This window comes from Rhinopithecus roxellana, chromosome 12, assembly GCF_007565055.1.
Source record: "Rhinopithecus roxellana isolate Shanxi Qingling chromosome 12, ASM756505v1, whole genome shotgun sequence".
In the NCBI taxonomy this organism is placed as follows: domain Eukaryota; kingdom Metazoa; phylum Chordata; class Mammalia; order Primates; family Cercopithecidae; genus Rhinopithecus; species Rhinopithecus roxellana.
Genome location: NC_044560.1, coordinates 90,522,636 through 90,536,909, shown reverse-complemented (window position 1 = coordinate 90,536,909; position 14,274 = coordinate 90,522,636). Strand labels below are relative to the sequence as shown.

Genomic DNA, 14,274 nt, shown 5'->3' with positions numbered 1-14,274 from the left:
TATCAGGAGGCTCGTGTTTACCACTATCTTCTGAGATTTCAATGAGAAAATCCGAGGTCTGGATGGAAGCACTGGGAACCCAGTGTTGTATCCAAGCATGTTTCTTTGGAATGGCACCAGAGAGCAAATTTCCCATCTGACCTCCATGTTAAATATTTGGCCTTGATGGAAAACAGCAGGCCTATGCAGTGGGCAAGACAATTTTCAGCTACTTAAGTCTATGTTAATGATATACACTCAAAATGTCTTAAACAGTGCAGCAGTTTCCCCTTGGTCTTTCAAACTCCAAAGTTAGAAGGAATGGGGGGAAAAAAGCACCAAGAACCCAATAAGCTTAAAAGTCAACTGACCTAAGGAAAAAATAAATAAAACACAGAACACTCACTTCCAGGCATAGCTGCTTTGATATGCACAAATAAAAAAATACAAAAGATATTAGAGGCTTGTTTTAGAAACTAGGAAGTACAGTACTATTTTTTTTTTTTACTGGGTAATGACACTTCAAAATAGAGTTGCTTTTCATGATCAAGTGAAGACTAATAAAATAACAAAATCATTAAAAATTACTCCTATTTCATAATTGTGTAGCATCTGTTTTTACATGAAAGGCTCAACAAGGGTCATTTTTGTGCTCTGCTACATATCTGGAGACAAATTTCCAAAGTTCTGTTCCTGATTCCCAACCACAGCAAGATGCTGAGGCAGATCACATGCTGGCCCTCATTATAGACTGGCTGTTTTCTTGCTTTCCACACCTAGAAGCTTTGGCCTACTTTGTCATGAATGATTTTCTTATAAATGTGTCTTTTCTCATTCAGGGGCCTCAAAGAATGGGTACTGGCTTGGTATAAGTCTGTTTCTATTTGTGAAGAAGTCAGTTAAGACACATGGTTCACATTTAGAGAGCCTCAGAAGGGCTGTGTTTTGATTGAGAAAATCACTTTGTTTCAGGGAAGGCCACTCAGCAGGGCATTACCTCCTCCAGCCGATCCAAGGCATCGTTCAGCTTCCTTTGCCGCTCCAGTGCTAACAGCCACACCTGCTGCCAACGGGCAGAAAGCTGGTTGATCCGTGGGTTTTTTGCTTCAGATTGTGAAAGGATTGGCATGGGAGGAGGGGTTGGCTGACTTAAGGATTTCCCTAAAAGGAAAAATAAACACAAGATTAGAACAGCTGGTTAGCACACAAAGAGAAATAGCTGTATGTATAAACTTAGGAGATCTTTAGAATAATATCCAGTCGGTAACTGAGAAAAGAAATAAGGGACTTGGCAATATTTAGATACGGAGGTGTACTAATTCCAAAAGTATTGATCCTCCCAGCACATACTTACCTGCTGCCTACATATCTCCAAGCAATTCTGTCCCACTTTAGTGAGCTGATGACACATTAACTCAACTAAAAAAGCAACATATTCTGTAGGAGCTGTTTTGCTGATTAAATTAGTGCAAGTCAAATGTAAACAGCTAGTGCTGATAACCAAACCATGGAAAGGCCACTGTTAAAGAGTAAGCTTAACCATCTCATAATTTCATACCAATCCAAGAATATGGAGTATAGCTACTGTCTGTCAATGTAAGAAAAGTCAGTTTCAAAAACAAAAGATTTTGGTTCAAAACCAACATGGTTTTTGAAAACGGAATAAATTTTTTTTTTGATGGGCATTTGGAAAGTGCTCATCTTCAATTAGCAGGAACGAAGCATCCTAACATAGGGGTCTGGAAACATACTGCCTCCGCTCCGGGATTTCTCTATGAAAGGCGCGTGAGTAGGCTCTATGTTTTTCCTTTTGTATGTCTTGGTGACCCGGTCCACATCAGGCTGTTTGCGAGTCATCTCCTCCATAAACGTCTGTTAAACACAAAAAATAGGAAAAAGAGTTAAAAATTGTATTTTTACTCTTATGGGGGCAAAGGAAGAGCTAGGATGGGTACTTTACGGCTTGCGGTGGTAGGAAAGTCTGCCTGGAGGCCAGTGCCTGAGTTGAGTTACTGAGGTATGTTATGTAGTTTGGATACTTGTTCCCTCCAAATCTCGTGTTTTCAAATGTTGGAGGTGGGGTCTAATGGGATGTGATTGAGTTATGGGGGCAAATTCCTCATGAATGGCCTTGGTGCCCTCCCCATGGTAATGAGTGAGTTCTTGCTGTTAGTTCACATGAGAGCTGGCTGTTTAAAAGGAGCCTGCTATCTCCTCCTCTTTCTCTCTTTCCCTCTCTTGCCATGTAACATGCTGGCTCCCCTTTGCCTTCCACCATGATTCTAAGCTTCCTGAGGCCTTCACCAGAAGCAGATATTGGCACCATGCTTCCTGTACAGCCTGCAGAACCGTAAGCCAAAATAAACCTGTTTTCTTTATAAATTACCCAGTCTCAGGAATTCCTTTAGAGCAATGCAAACAGACTGACACACTGAGCAATGAAGAAATAGTCAACAAATGGTGGGAAGGCAGTACTGGAAGAGGGTGCAATCTAAACAGAGACAGGGATGCCTGACAGTGCTGTGACCAGGACCCCTCCACTCACTGGCTGGGCAGAGGATGCAGTCAGAGGAATGGCAAGAGGCAGGGTTGGAGAGGCAGGCAGGAGACATCACAAAAGGCTTCTGTGTCAGGCTAAGGGTTGGCCATTTATTCTGAGAGCAATGGGGGGCAGCTGAAAGATTTCGATCCAGGTAAGAGATATGATCCGACCTATGCTTTACAGCTATCGCTCTGGCTTCAGTGTAAAAGGTGGAGTGATATGGGGGTGGGGGAAAGTGTGGGATGGGGAGTGCCTAGCAGTGAGAAGACAGGTTAAGAAACCATTGCAGTAACTGAGGCAAAACATGGTGAGGGTTGGAGCCAGGGCTGGAAAGATGGAGCCAAGAGATATTTTGCAAGTGGGACTGACAAGCCCTGGTGAGTGGCTAGATGTAGGGGGAAGAGGAAAAGAAGGAACTCCAGACATCACAGGCTTCTGAATGAGGAAAGGGGAGGCAGACTTGGAACGGACAAATGGTGTCAGGCAAGGAGGCAAAGATGAAGTGGAATTTTAGAATGGCTTCTAGTTTACTGTATGTCTGGACTTTAGGAGATGATGGTGCTGGAGATGAAAAAGATGCAAAGACATTCATACAGCCAACAGACACATGAAAAAATGCTCACCATCACTGGCCATCAGAGAAATGCAAATCAAAACCACAATGAGATACCATCTCACACCAGTTAGAATGGCAATCATTAAAAAAATCATGAAACAACAGGTGCTGGAGAGGATGTGGAAAAATAGGAACACTTTTACACTGTTGGTGGGACTGTAAACTAGTTCAACCACTGTGGAAAACAGTGTGGCGATTCCTCAAGGATCTAGAACTAGAAATACCATTTGACCCAGCCATCCCATTACTGGGGATATACCCAAAGGATTATAAGTCATGCTACTATAAAGACACATGCACACATATGTTTATTGCAGCACTATTCACAATAGCAAAGACTTGGAATCAACCCAAATGTCCATCAGTGACAGACTGGATTAAGAAAATGTGGCACATATACACCATGGAATACTATGCAGCCATAAAAAAGGACATGTAGGGACATGGATGCAGCTGGAAACCATCATTCTCAGCAAACTATCGCAAGAACAGAAAAACAAACACCGCATGTTCTCACTCACAGGTGGGAATTGAACAATGAGATCACTTGGACACAGGAAGGGGAGCATCACACACTGGGTCCTATTGTGGGGATGGGGTAGGGGGAAGGATAGCATTAGGAGATATACCTGGTGTAAATGACGAGTTGATGGGTGCAGCTCACCAAAATGGCACATGTATACATATGTAACAAACCTGCATGTTGTGCACATGTACCCTAGAACTTATCATAATAAAAAAAAATTAAAACAATTGAACTGATGGAGATAGAGAGTAGAATGATGGCTACCACAGGCTGGGAAGGGTAGTGTGAGTTTGGTGGGAGATGTGGGGATGGTTAACTGGGTACAAAAAAATAGAAAGAATGAATAAGATCTAGTATTTGATAGCACAATAGAATGACTATAGTCAACAATAATTTAATTGTACATTTTAAAATAACTAAAAGAGTGTAATTGGTTTGTAGCATAAAGGATAAATGGTTGAAATGATAGAGATCTCATTTACTCTGATATGACTATTACACATTTTGTGCTTGTATCAAAATATCCCATATACCCTATATACACCTACTACGTACCCACCAAAAATAAAAAGAAAAAATAAAAAAAAAAAAAGAAAAGAAAAAGACACAGAAGCTTTATAGGTAATAGCTAAAGCTGTTAGACCAGATAAATCTCAGCAGTGTGAGAGCATCACAAATGAGACGTCAGGGAACAACATTAATGAATAGGCAGGGAAGAGGAACCAGCTAAAAAGACTAAAAAGGAACAGTCAGAGAGATCAGAGGAAAACACAAAGATTAAAGGACACAGAAGTCAAAAGGAAAGTTTTGGGAAGGGATGAAGAGCCAGCTATGTCACATGTCAAACAAAATAAAGACTGAAAAACCTCTGTTGGATTTAGCCAGTAGAATGTGACCAGAACAGTGTCAGCCAGACCACAGGGACCTGGGGAATGATGGGAAAAATGGAGATGAGACAGGGAACAAGAAGCGTAGCTGAAAAAGGAGGGAGGCAACACAGTGGTAACTTGAGGGGAACACTGGGTTGGAAGGACATGTCTGGAAGCTTTAGAGAAAAGAATAAACAGAGAGAGACTGAAGACATAGAGGAGAGAGGGGAAAACAGAAAAGAGAGGAACTGAATAGGAAGAAGATAATCTCTCAGAGAGGAGGTACATCCCACAGGAAGGATAGGTGCTCCTCGATTTACGACGAAGTTACATTCTGGCAAATCCATCGTTAAGCTGAAAATACAACACACCTAAAATATGGAACATCGTAGCTTAGCCTGGCCTACCTTAAACATGCTCAAAACACGTTAGCCTACAGTTAGGCAAAATCATCTAACACACAGCCTATTTTATAACAAAGTGTTGACTATCTCATGTAATCAAAGTGAAAGAATGGTTGTATGGGTACTTAAAGTGTATTTTTTACTTTGTTTTTGAGACGGAGTCTTGCTCTGTCACCTAGGCTGGAGTGCAGTGGTGCGATCTCAGCTCACTGCAACCTCTGCTTCCCTGGTTCAAGTGATTCTCCTGCCTCAGCTGCTTGAGTAGCTGGGATTACAGGCAACCACCACACCCAACTAATTTTTATATTTTTAGTAGAGATAGAGTTTCACCATGTTGGCTAGGCTGGTCTCAAACTCCTGACCTCAAGTGATCTGCCCCCTGCAGCCTCCCAAATTGCTGGGATTACAGGTGTGTGCCACTGCACCCGGCCTCGAATTGCATGGTTTCTACTGAATACGTATAACCTTTGAACCATCATAAAGTTGAAAGACTGTAAGTCAGGGACCATCTGTATAGTGAGTTCTCACTTGCTAGAATAATTATTTATATAAACTAAAAAGACCATACAGTCTACAGTATAACTAATCAAGATTCACGCTTGAATTCAGTATAAATGATTATGGTTAAAAACAGTATTTGCCTCTTAAGGATATATTACGAAGATGGCTCACCTGAGCTTTCCTCCATTCAGTTTAGTCTGATGTGCACCTTCACTAATCACTGGGTTCATGTGAGAGAGCTTTCTGAACTAGGTATAATGGGGACCAGTGGGCCCTTGGCTCAGATGATGGTCAATAAAAACAGGCTGTGGCAGGCAGACTTCTAAGAAGGCCCCCAAGATTCCCACTCCTGTAAGCACACTCTATGTAATCCCCCTCCCTTGAGTGTGGGCAAATGATAGAATATTCACTCTCTTAATTACATTTCATTCTCCATTACATTTCAAGACTCCATATAGCACCTTGGACAGTTTCTTCAGCTGGCTGTGTGGTCAAGACCTGAGGGGGCCTCTAGGAGGTAAGAGTAACTCCTAGCTGAGAGCCAGCAAGAAAGTTAGAGACCTCAGTCCTACATCCTCCAGGACCTGAGTGAGCCTAGAAGAGGACCCTGAACTCCAGATCAGACTGTAATACTGGCTGACACCCTGATTTCTGCCTGGGGAGACTCCAGGAAGAGGACCTAGTCAACTCATGCCCAGGTGACTGAAGCACAGAAACTATGAGGTAAGTAAGTATGTGTTGTTTTAAGATGCTATGTCTGTGGTAATGTGTTAAGCAGCAATTTAAAAACAAATATATAGGGCAACAGAGATGGTATCCATGCCCAACACGGAAAACACCAGTGATCACACAGTGAGGTTAAGACACCTGATGCTCAGCGATAAGAGCTTTAACTCGGTCAATGTTCTGCGGGATTGGCTCCTGATCCCGCTGAATGAGGGTGGTCTCAGCCCACTGGATCCACGCCAGAAGTTCTTCCAGGAGCTCAGCATTAGCCACCAGTTCTGACAAGGCTGTTTCAAGACGCTGCTGGTGCTGCTTAGCCCATGTCAGGACCTGTGGAAAAAGAAGGAAAACCATGGTGTCTTTCAGTCAAGCATACCTCTTTGTTTCCAAAGCCCTTTTTCATCTGATTTTCACAATGACTTTTTATTTTTGTTTATTTTTTTGGAGACAGACTCTTGCTCTGTCACCCAGACTGGAGTGCAGTGGCACAATCTCGGCTCACTGCAACCTCTGCCTCCTGAGTTCAAGTGATTCTCCTGCCTCAGCCTCCCAAGTAACTGGGATTACAGACTTGCGCCACCATGCCCGGCTAATTTTTTGTATTTTTGTAGAGATGGGTTTCACTACGTTGCCCAGGCTTGTCTTGAACTCCTGAACTCAGGTAATCCGCCTGCCTCAGCCTCCCAAAGTTCTAGGATTATAGGCATGATCCACTGCTCCCGGCGAACCCAATGACTTTTTAGAAGATAGACCACCCTAACAGTCAAAAGGCTTCATTATTACCCCAGTGACAACTGGGATAAGAGCTGGAATAAAATATTAGCTCTCCTGAAAGCAAATCTAGTATAGTTGTTCCTTGGTATCCACAGGGGACTGGTCCCAGTACCACCTGCGGATACTAAAATCCATGCATACTCAAGGCCTGTAATTGGTTTTGTGGAACCTGCAAAAATCTGCCCTCTGTACACATGGGCTTCGCTTCCCGTGAATACTGTATTTTCTATCCACGTTTGGCTGTGAATGTGGACCCCAACCAATATGGAGGGCTGACTGTATTTACTGAACAATAACCGCATATAAGTGGACCACTGTGCAGCTGAAACACACATTGTTCCAGGGTCAGCTGTACATCCTATTAACACAGGACTTCCCAGGAAGGGAAACACATACAACACGTCCACTGAAAGTCACTATTAACATAGCACTATGCCAACACTACTCCTCCCGGTTGCCACACATTACCAAGAAAACAGTCTTTACTAAAATGTTAACTTAATTTTTGCTGAGATATTCAGAGTGAGTGAAAGATTCCTTACCTGGGGGAAAAATACTATACTATAGTGATAGTTTACTGGGTGTGTGTGGTCCTCCTCTGAACCAGGGACTCACCTCCTCGAAGCGAGCTCGGATGATGGTGATCCAGTGTTTGATGGTTGTGATGCAATCGGGGTGGCAGACAGCCAGGATGACTTCTCCCATGGCTACTGCTGAGTTAACGTCCACTCGCTTTTCTTCTACTTTCTTCATGAATTCCTAAACAAAAAAGATTTTAAAACAAAAACTTAAAAAGTCTACATTAGCAGCACTGTTAGTTTACATTGAGGGGGGATAAATTTCAATGTTTTCTTTTTCCTGCACGTGTTCACACAGACCTCTAAAAGCCTGTACTTAGTTATTTATGGCATTTTAATTCTAAAAGATGTGGGAAGGTGAGGGGTTTACACAAGAATGACTTTCTCTGGTGGAGATCACAAGAAGAATAGGACACACAGAGGTATGCCCCCTTTTTCCTATTCGAGTTAGTTTCTTTCTTTTTTAATACCATTTTTCATTTATTCATTTCATGTTGGCATATTTGTATTGGAAAAATATAGTTATAAAAATCATATTTAAAAAATACCCGTAACAGAATATAATGATAAAACCATGATTAAAATCTCTGAGTGGATAAAAAAAAATTTAAAAAGGGAAACAATATTTCCCACCTCTTTGGGACAGACTGAGACCCCAGACACTGCACCATACTCTACAGCTTGGTAAGTGGTTCTGGGGGATCATATCAGGGCCTAAAGCTGGTAACATAAGGAAAGGCAAACAAAGGAATATGCAGGTGAGGAGGAAAGAAGATGAAATAGACCACATTTTTCTTTATATAATACCATGTTTTAAAAACTTGTTACAAGCAACATATATTACTTTTCTAAGAATGAATGTTAATGTTTAAGGTGTCAAAAAACTCACCAACTATTTCCCTTTCATTCCTACTATGAGCTAGGGCCACTCTGGTTTTGTTCCTTCTCATGTGAGTTCTGATAATCCCAAGAAAAAGTTGCTTTCATTTAGTAGTAGGCAGCCCTCAAGGTGGTAGGTAGCATGAGGTCACCAAACCGCAAGGCTGAATTACCTTATGGGTGTCAATGAGAGACTGTAGGGCCTCTGTGTCATCAGGAAGTGCTCCCCGAAAGCGAAGCGTTTGCTCTGCTTCAGAAAGCCACTCCAACAGCATGTGAACTGTGTCCCGAAACACTTCTGCCTGAAATAACCAAGCACAAAAGATTCAACCTCTCTCTGCAGCCAAGGACCTAGACACTGGGACATGCCAGGGAAAGGGTCCAGTGTTCATTCAGACATTTCACGGCCTCATCAAAACTCCACAAAGGTTATCTTTCATTTGTAGATCTTTGAAAATCAGCTGAATTCATTATTTCTCAAAATGAATGTTAAAGTTTTATAGAACATTCAGAATATCACTTTTCAACTCTGTTACACTTAATTCAAGACTGACTGGAACAGATTCTAGTAAAAGAAAAACAAAATAAACCCACTCAGATCTATCATTTGGGTTGGGACAGCAAATGTCTCTTACCTGTTTTAAGGCCTGCTCAAGCCGGCTTTGTTTGGAAACAGAGAGTTTACAAACAGTGTCCCAGCGAGTGCTCAGTTCCTGGAGCTGCCCTTTTACCCAAGTGGTGTCATCTCGACTATTCTCAATCAGCTCTCGGCCTGACCGCTTCAGGACCTGAACGGTTCCTGTTCGCTTTCCCAGTTCCTTCTGGAAAACCTAGAAAAGAAAATAGGAGAATTAGTTTGTTTGAGGAATGTTTTGAGTCCAAGAAACCACTGGGAAATAATAATTTTCTTGGTAGGTTCTAATCATGTATCTTTTATGCATAGAGGGAGGCAGAGCAATGTATAAGAAAAAACAACCAGGCCGGGCGCAGTGGCTCATGCCTGTAATCCCAGCATTTTGGGATGCCAAGATGAGAGGATTGCTTGAGCCCAGGAGTTCAAGACCAGTCTGGGCAACATGGCGAGACCAAATCTCATGAAAAAAAAAAAAAAAAAAAAAAAAAGGAAAAAAACCAATCAGAAAATGTGGCTCTAAGTGCTAGCTCAGGCATTTGGGAGATACATAATTTTGAAAAGTTGCTTAAGGTCCAGTTTCTTCATCTGTAAAATGGTAATCATTATACTAATGTTTCCAGAATTATGGGAAATAAAAACATAACTGCTCTGCACATAACAAGAATCTGTTGTGGCCGGGTGCGGTGGCTCAAGCCTGTAATCCCAGCACTTTGGGAGGCCGAGACGGGCGGATCACAAGGTCAGGAGATCGAGACCATCCTGGCTAACACGGTGAAACCCCGTCTCTACTAAAAAATACAAAAAAAAAAACTAGCCGGGCGAGGTGGTGGGCGCCTGTAGTCCCAGCTACTCGGGAGGCTGAGGCAGGAGAATGGCGTAAACTCGGGAGGCGGAGCTTGCAGTGAGCTGAGATCTGGTCACTGCACTCCAGCCTGGGCGACAGAGTGAGACTCCATCTCAAAAAAAAAAAAAAAAAAAAAAGAATCTGCTGTAATTTCAAGGTAAAGTTAAATGCTTGTGCTGAAACAGGAGGATATTACATAATGCAACATGACAGGTAGAGATTATGTTAAACATTGGCGTGCATGGTGTTAAGACTGTTAGGTTCAGAAGCAGTTTAAAAAAAATCACTCATTTCCATTTTAGGAGTCAGTGGAAATGGATATCTTACGGGTTTCCGTTGGAATTTAAATCCATTTTGTGACTCAACTGAAACAAACAGGAAGAGGGGCAACCTTGAAGTGAAGTTTACACATTGCCAAATCTGAATCAAACCAATTTGGGTAAATTCTTTGTGACTAATGCAGAATCTCAGCAACAGTTTGTTTAAATACACAAAGCAACTGTCAGGCTCTCTTTCTCCCCTAGAAAGAAGGGCAGAGGCAGTCACATGTAGAAGATCCTAGGGCACTGCGCTCCAACATAGCCCAGACCTCGCCCTTACCTTGTGTGCATCCATGAGGTTCATGACAAGGTCGAGGTCCCCGTGCACAGGTTGGTCCTCAGCCAGCTGTGGCTCCACCTTATATAACCAGTCAACCAAGGCCTGCAAAGCATCCATGAACTGACCCGAAAAGAGCAGGGCTTCCTCCAACTTGTGCTGCCTGAGAAATGCACACAAATGCTACCATTTTTAGGGATTCCTTTTACAAATGGCCCATAATTCTGCCTCGCTGAAAGGGAATATTGCTTGAACCCTATTTAGAGAGTGACTTCTACATTAGAACAGTTAGAAATAGAGTAACTGAGAGATGGTGAGACATTTTAAATCAAACCACCGTCTAGAATGGATTAAGGGTAGCACAGGGGACAGACAGAGATACCCTTCAGGCATCTTATAGCCCAGTGACACACAGGCACACTCTAACAACCCAAGGTCTGTGTTAATCACCTTATACCATTCCAAGTAAAAGATGATGGTTTTGGTAATGATCGGGAATCAGGAGTTCAACTCCTAGCTCTGTATCAGTTGTGTGACCTTAGGCTGTTTCTTCATCTCCCTGAACCTCAGTCACCTCATCAAAAAAAAATTGGAGTACAGGCCAAGTGTGTTGGCTCACACTTGTAATCTCAGCACTCTGGCAGGCCAAGGTGGGAGGATCACTTGAGGTCAGGAGTTAGAGAACAGCCTGGACAATAGCAAGACCTTGTCTCTCTACTCAAATAAAAAACAATGGCTGGGTGTGGTCGCTGACACCTGTAATCCCAGCACTTTGGGACGCCAAGGCAGGTGGATCATGAGGTCAGGAGTTCCAGACCAGCCTGGTCAATATGGTGAAACCCCATCTCTACTAAAAATAATTTTAAAAATTAGCTGGGCATGGTGGTGTGCACCTATAGTCCCAGCTACTCAGGAGGCTGAGGAAGAGAATTGCTTGAACCCGGGAGACGGAGGCTGCAGTGAGCTGAGCCGAGATTGTGCCACTGCACTCCAGCCTGGGTGACAGAGGAAGATTCTGTCTCAAAAACAAAACCAAAAAACATTAGCCAGGCGTGGTGGCACATGCCTATAGTCTGAGCTACTCGAGAGGCTGAGGTGGGAGGATCACTTGAGCCCAGGAGTTGGAGACTGCAGTAAGCTCTGCATTCCAGCCTGGGTGAGAGAGCTAGACCTGTCTCAACAAGACCAAAAAAAAAAAAAAAAAAGAAAAATGCTGGGTACGGTGGCTCACGCCTGTAATCCCAGCACTTTGGAGGCTGAGGCGGGTAGATCATGAGGTCAGGAGATCGAGACCATCCTGGCTAACACAGTGAAACCCCATCTCTACTAAAAATACAAAAAATTAGCCAAGCGTGGTGGCAGGTGCCTGTAGTCCCAGCTACTCGGGAGGCTGAAGCAGGAGAATGGTGTGAACCCAGGAGGCGGAGCTTGCAGTGAGCTGAGATGGCGCCACTGCACTCTAGCCTGGGAGACATAGCAAGACTCTCAAAAAAAAAAAAAAAGAAAAAAAAGGACAAATAGGGTAGCGATATTGTAATATTTAGCATGGCATAGTGGGTACGAATAGATAAAAGTACGACTTTTAGAACCAAACTGCCACGTTAGTTTAAACCTCAGCTTTGCCAATATGGTAGCTGAGTGACCTTAGGGGAGTTAAGAACCTCTTTATGGTCGTTTTCTCATCTGTAAAATGGCAATAAAAGTGGTACCCACCTCAGTGGTTATGAGGATTCAATTATTATCAGCTACTGTTTGGTATATATTCAGTAGTAATTGCCCAGCAAAGGTCAGGTATCATTATGGTTAAATGAGGTAATGCATGTAGAGGGTTTGGAGTGTCCCAGAGCAGTCAATAAGACAGCTGTTGGTATTACAAATTGACGATTTACAAATACTTTTGAGTTACTGATCTTCTATTATTATTGCTTTGATTTTATAGGTCTCTCTCTTTCTAATACCGTAAAGTTCAAGTTTAAAATGAGAATTTTTATACATTTTATTTAAATTATAACAGTCTTTGAACTAACTGGTGGTGTTAAGATGGTACAAAACCTCTTACTGATGCATTAGCTTTATCACCATTTTTTTTTTTTTTTTTTTTTTTGAGACGGAGTCTCGCTCTGTAGCCCAGGCTGGAGTGCAGTGGCCAGATCTCAGCTCACTGCAAGCTCTGCCTCCCGGGTTTACGCCATTCTCCTGCCTCAGCCTCCCAAGTAACTGGGACTACAGGCGCCCGCCACATCGCCCGGCTAGTTTTTTTGTATTTTTTTAGTAGAGACGGGGTTTCACCGTTTTAGCCAGGATGGTCTCGATCTCCTGACCTCGTGATCCACCTGTCTCGGCCTCCCAAAGTGCTGGGATTACAGGCTTGAGCCACCGCGCCCGGCCGCTTTATCACCATTTTATAGAATCTGGTAAGAGCCTCTTGCTTTTGGGATCCCGGTTAGATCCCTGAAGGGGACATTCATGCTCACCGCTCCACAGACTTGCCACAAACAGTATCCCATTTGTCTCTGACTTCTCCTAGGAAATTGTCAAGTTTCTGAGTATCTTCGGGAAGCAAAGTCTTTTCTTTGAGTGCTCTGCCAGTTCTAATTGTGGTATCATACACAGGCTGCTTGCCACCAAGAGTTTTCTGAAACTCCTATGTTTCCAGAAAGAAAACAAAAAAGTGTTAAAAGTCAGACGACATCTTGATTTGGAACAAAATAATTTGAGTTTTCAGGCTAGAAACCAAATAAAGTATGAATGTCACCACTTTTTTTGAATTAAAATTAACCATAGCTTATCCTTAAGAAATTCGTAATTTTTTGTTTATACCATACACAGAAGTGCCTGACAATTTGTGAAAGCCTACAGTTTTAACTAGTTACTCCCATATCAACTTTGCTTAAACTGTTATTTAAATGAGCAAATATCATGATTAGACTGTCTAGATATAAAATGGAACCCTGGCTTCATCATTTTGACTTTTAAACATTAACCAATTGGTTTTCTTTTTACTAGCTCTGATTTTTATTTTTGGCAAGCTTCAAGCTTTAGCAAATAGTATTCTCGGGACCTAAGACCAATTAACTGCTTTACCTTATGCTTAGAAAGCTGAAGTTTAATTTTGTCTGGGTCATTGGATATCTCTAGTTCTGAGTCCAGGTGACTCTCTGCATCTTCTAGCCAGTCAATCAGCTTTTTCCAAGCTTCATGGAACTAAAATTACATAAGAAATAAGTTAACAGGAATGAATATACACACTATACAGCACATTTGAGAATCATCCCAGAGACTCAATACATGCAGCCCAAGATTCTTCAGTGAATTACTATCTCTCTTCCCCAACTTACTTGTTTTGCCCGCTTCCTGGCATCATCTAGTGATCGCCCTCTTTCAATAGATCGCTGGACAACCTTCTCCCATCGAGACTGCACGCTAACCAACAAATTCTTGATCAGAACAACATCCTGTTTTTGGCTAAGGAACTTTAATTGATTCCCAGTTTGATCCAGCTCAATGATCTGGTCTCGATGAGCATTTACTTCATTAGCAAAAACCTGAAGGAACAATAGTGCTCTTTTTAAGCTTAAGGTAAGATAAAGGGGCATTTCTTTCAATTAGTGCTTTCAAAAAGAAGGCAGCATCATAATATCATAGTTACCTTGTGCTCTTCTATCTGGGAAAGGACAGTATTTAGAATCAGGCTTGGTGGAGAAGCGATGTTTAAACTCTGCTCTGCTAGAGTGAGCCAGTTGATAAATTCTTGTAGGGAATTCTGGAATTCTGTTGCCAAGTTGAGGGCCTCTTCCAGCTTTGA

At 42.4% G+C, this 14,274-nt stretch overlaps 1 protein-coding gene across 18 annotated transcripts in view; it reads right to left on the bottom strand.

The window, feature by feature from the left end:
- LOC104675570 (microtubule-actin cross-linking factor 1) overlaps positions 1–14,274 on the bottom strand; it is a 392,257-nt gene that overhangs the window by 28,291 nt on the left and 349,692 nt on the right. For all 18 annotated transcript variants that reach the window (XM_030942495.1, XM_030942497.1, XM_030942493.1 and 15 more), the window contains 11 exons: positions 14,119–14,274; positions 13,808–14,014; positions 13,554–13,673; positions 12,944–13,113; positions 10,473–10,632; positions 9,030–9,224; positions 8,568–8,696; positions 7,553–7,696; positions 6,305–6,493; positions 1,731–1,851; positions 977–1,140 (listed from right to left, as the gene is read on the bottom strand). In XM_030942495.1, coding sequence (XP_030798355.1) covers positions 977–1,140; positions 1,731–1,851; positions 6,305–6,493; positions 7,553–7,696; positions 8,568–8,696; positions 9,030–9,224; positions 10,473–10,632; positions 12,944–13,113; positions 13,554–13,673; positions 13,808–14,014; positions 14,119–14,274 — 1,755 coding nt within the window. The remainder of the gene's footprint in view (positions 1–976; positions 1,141–1,730; positions 1,852–6,304; positions 6,494–7,552; positions 7,697–8,567; positions 8,697–9,029; positions 9,225–10,472; positions 10,633–12,943; positions 13,114–13,553; positions 13,674–13,807; positions 14,015–14,118) is intronic.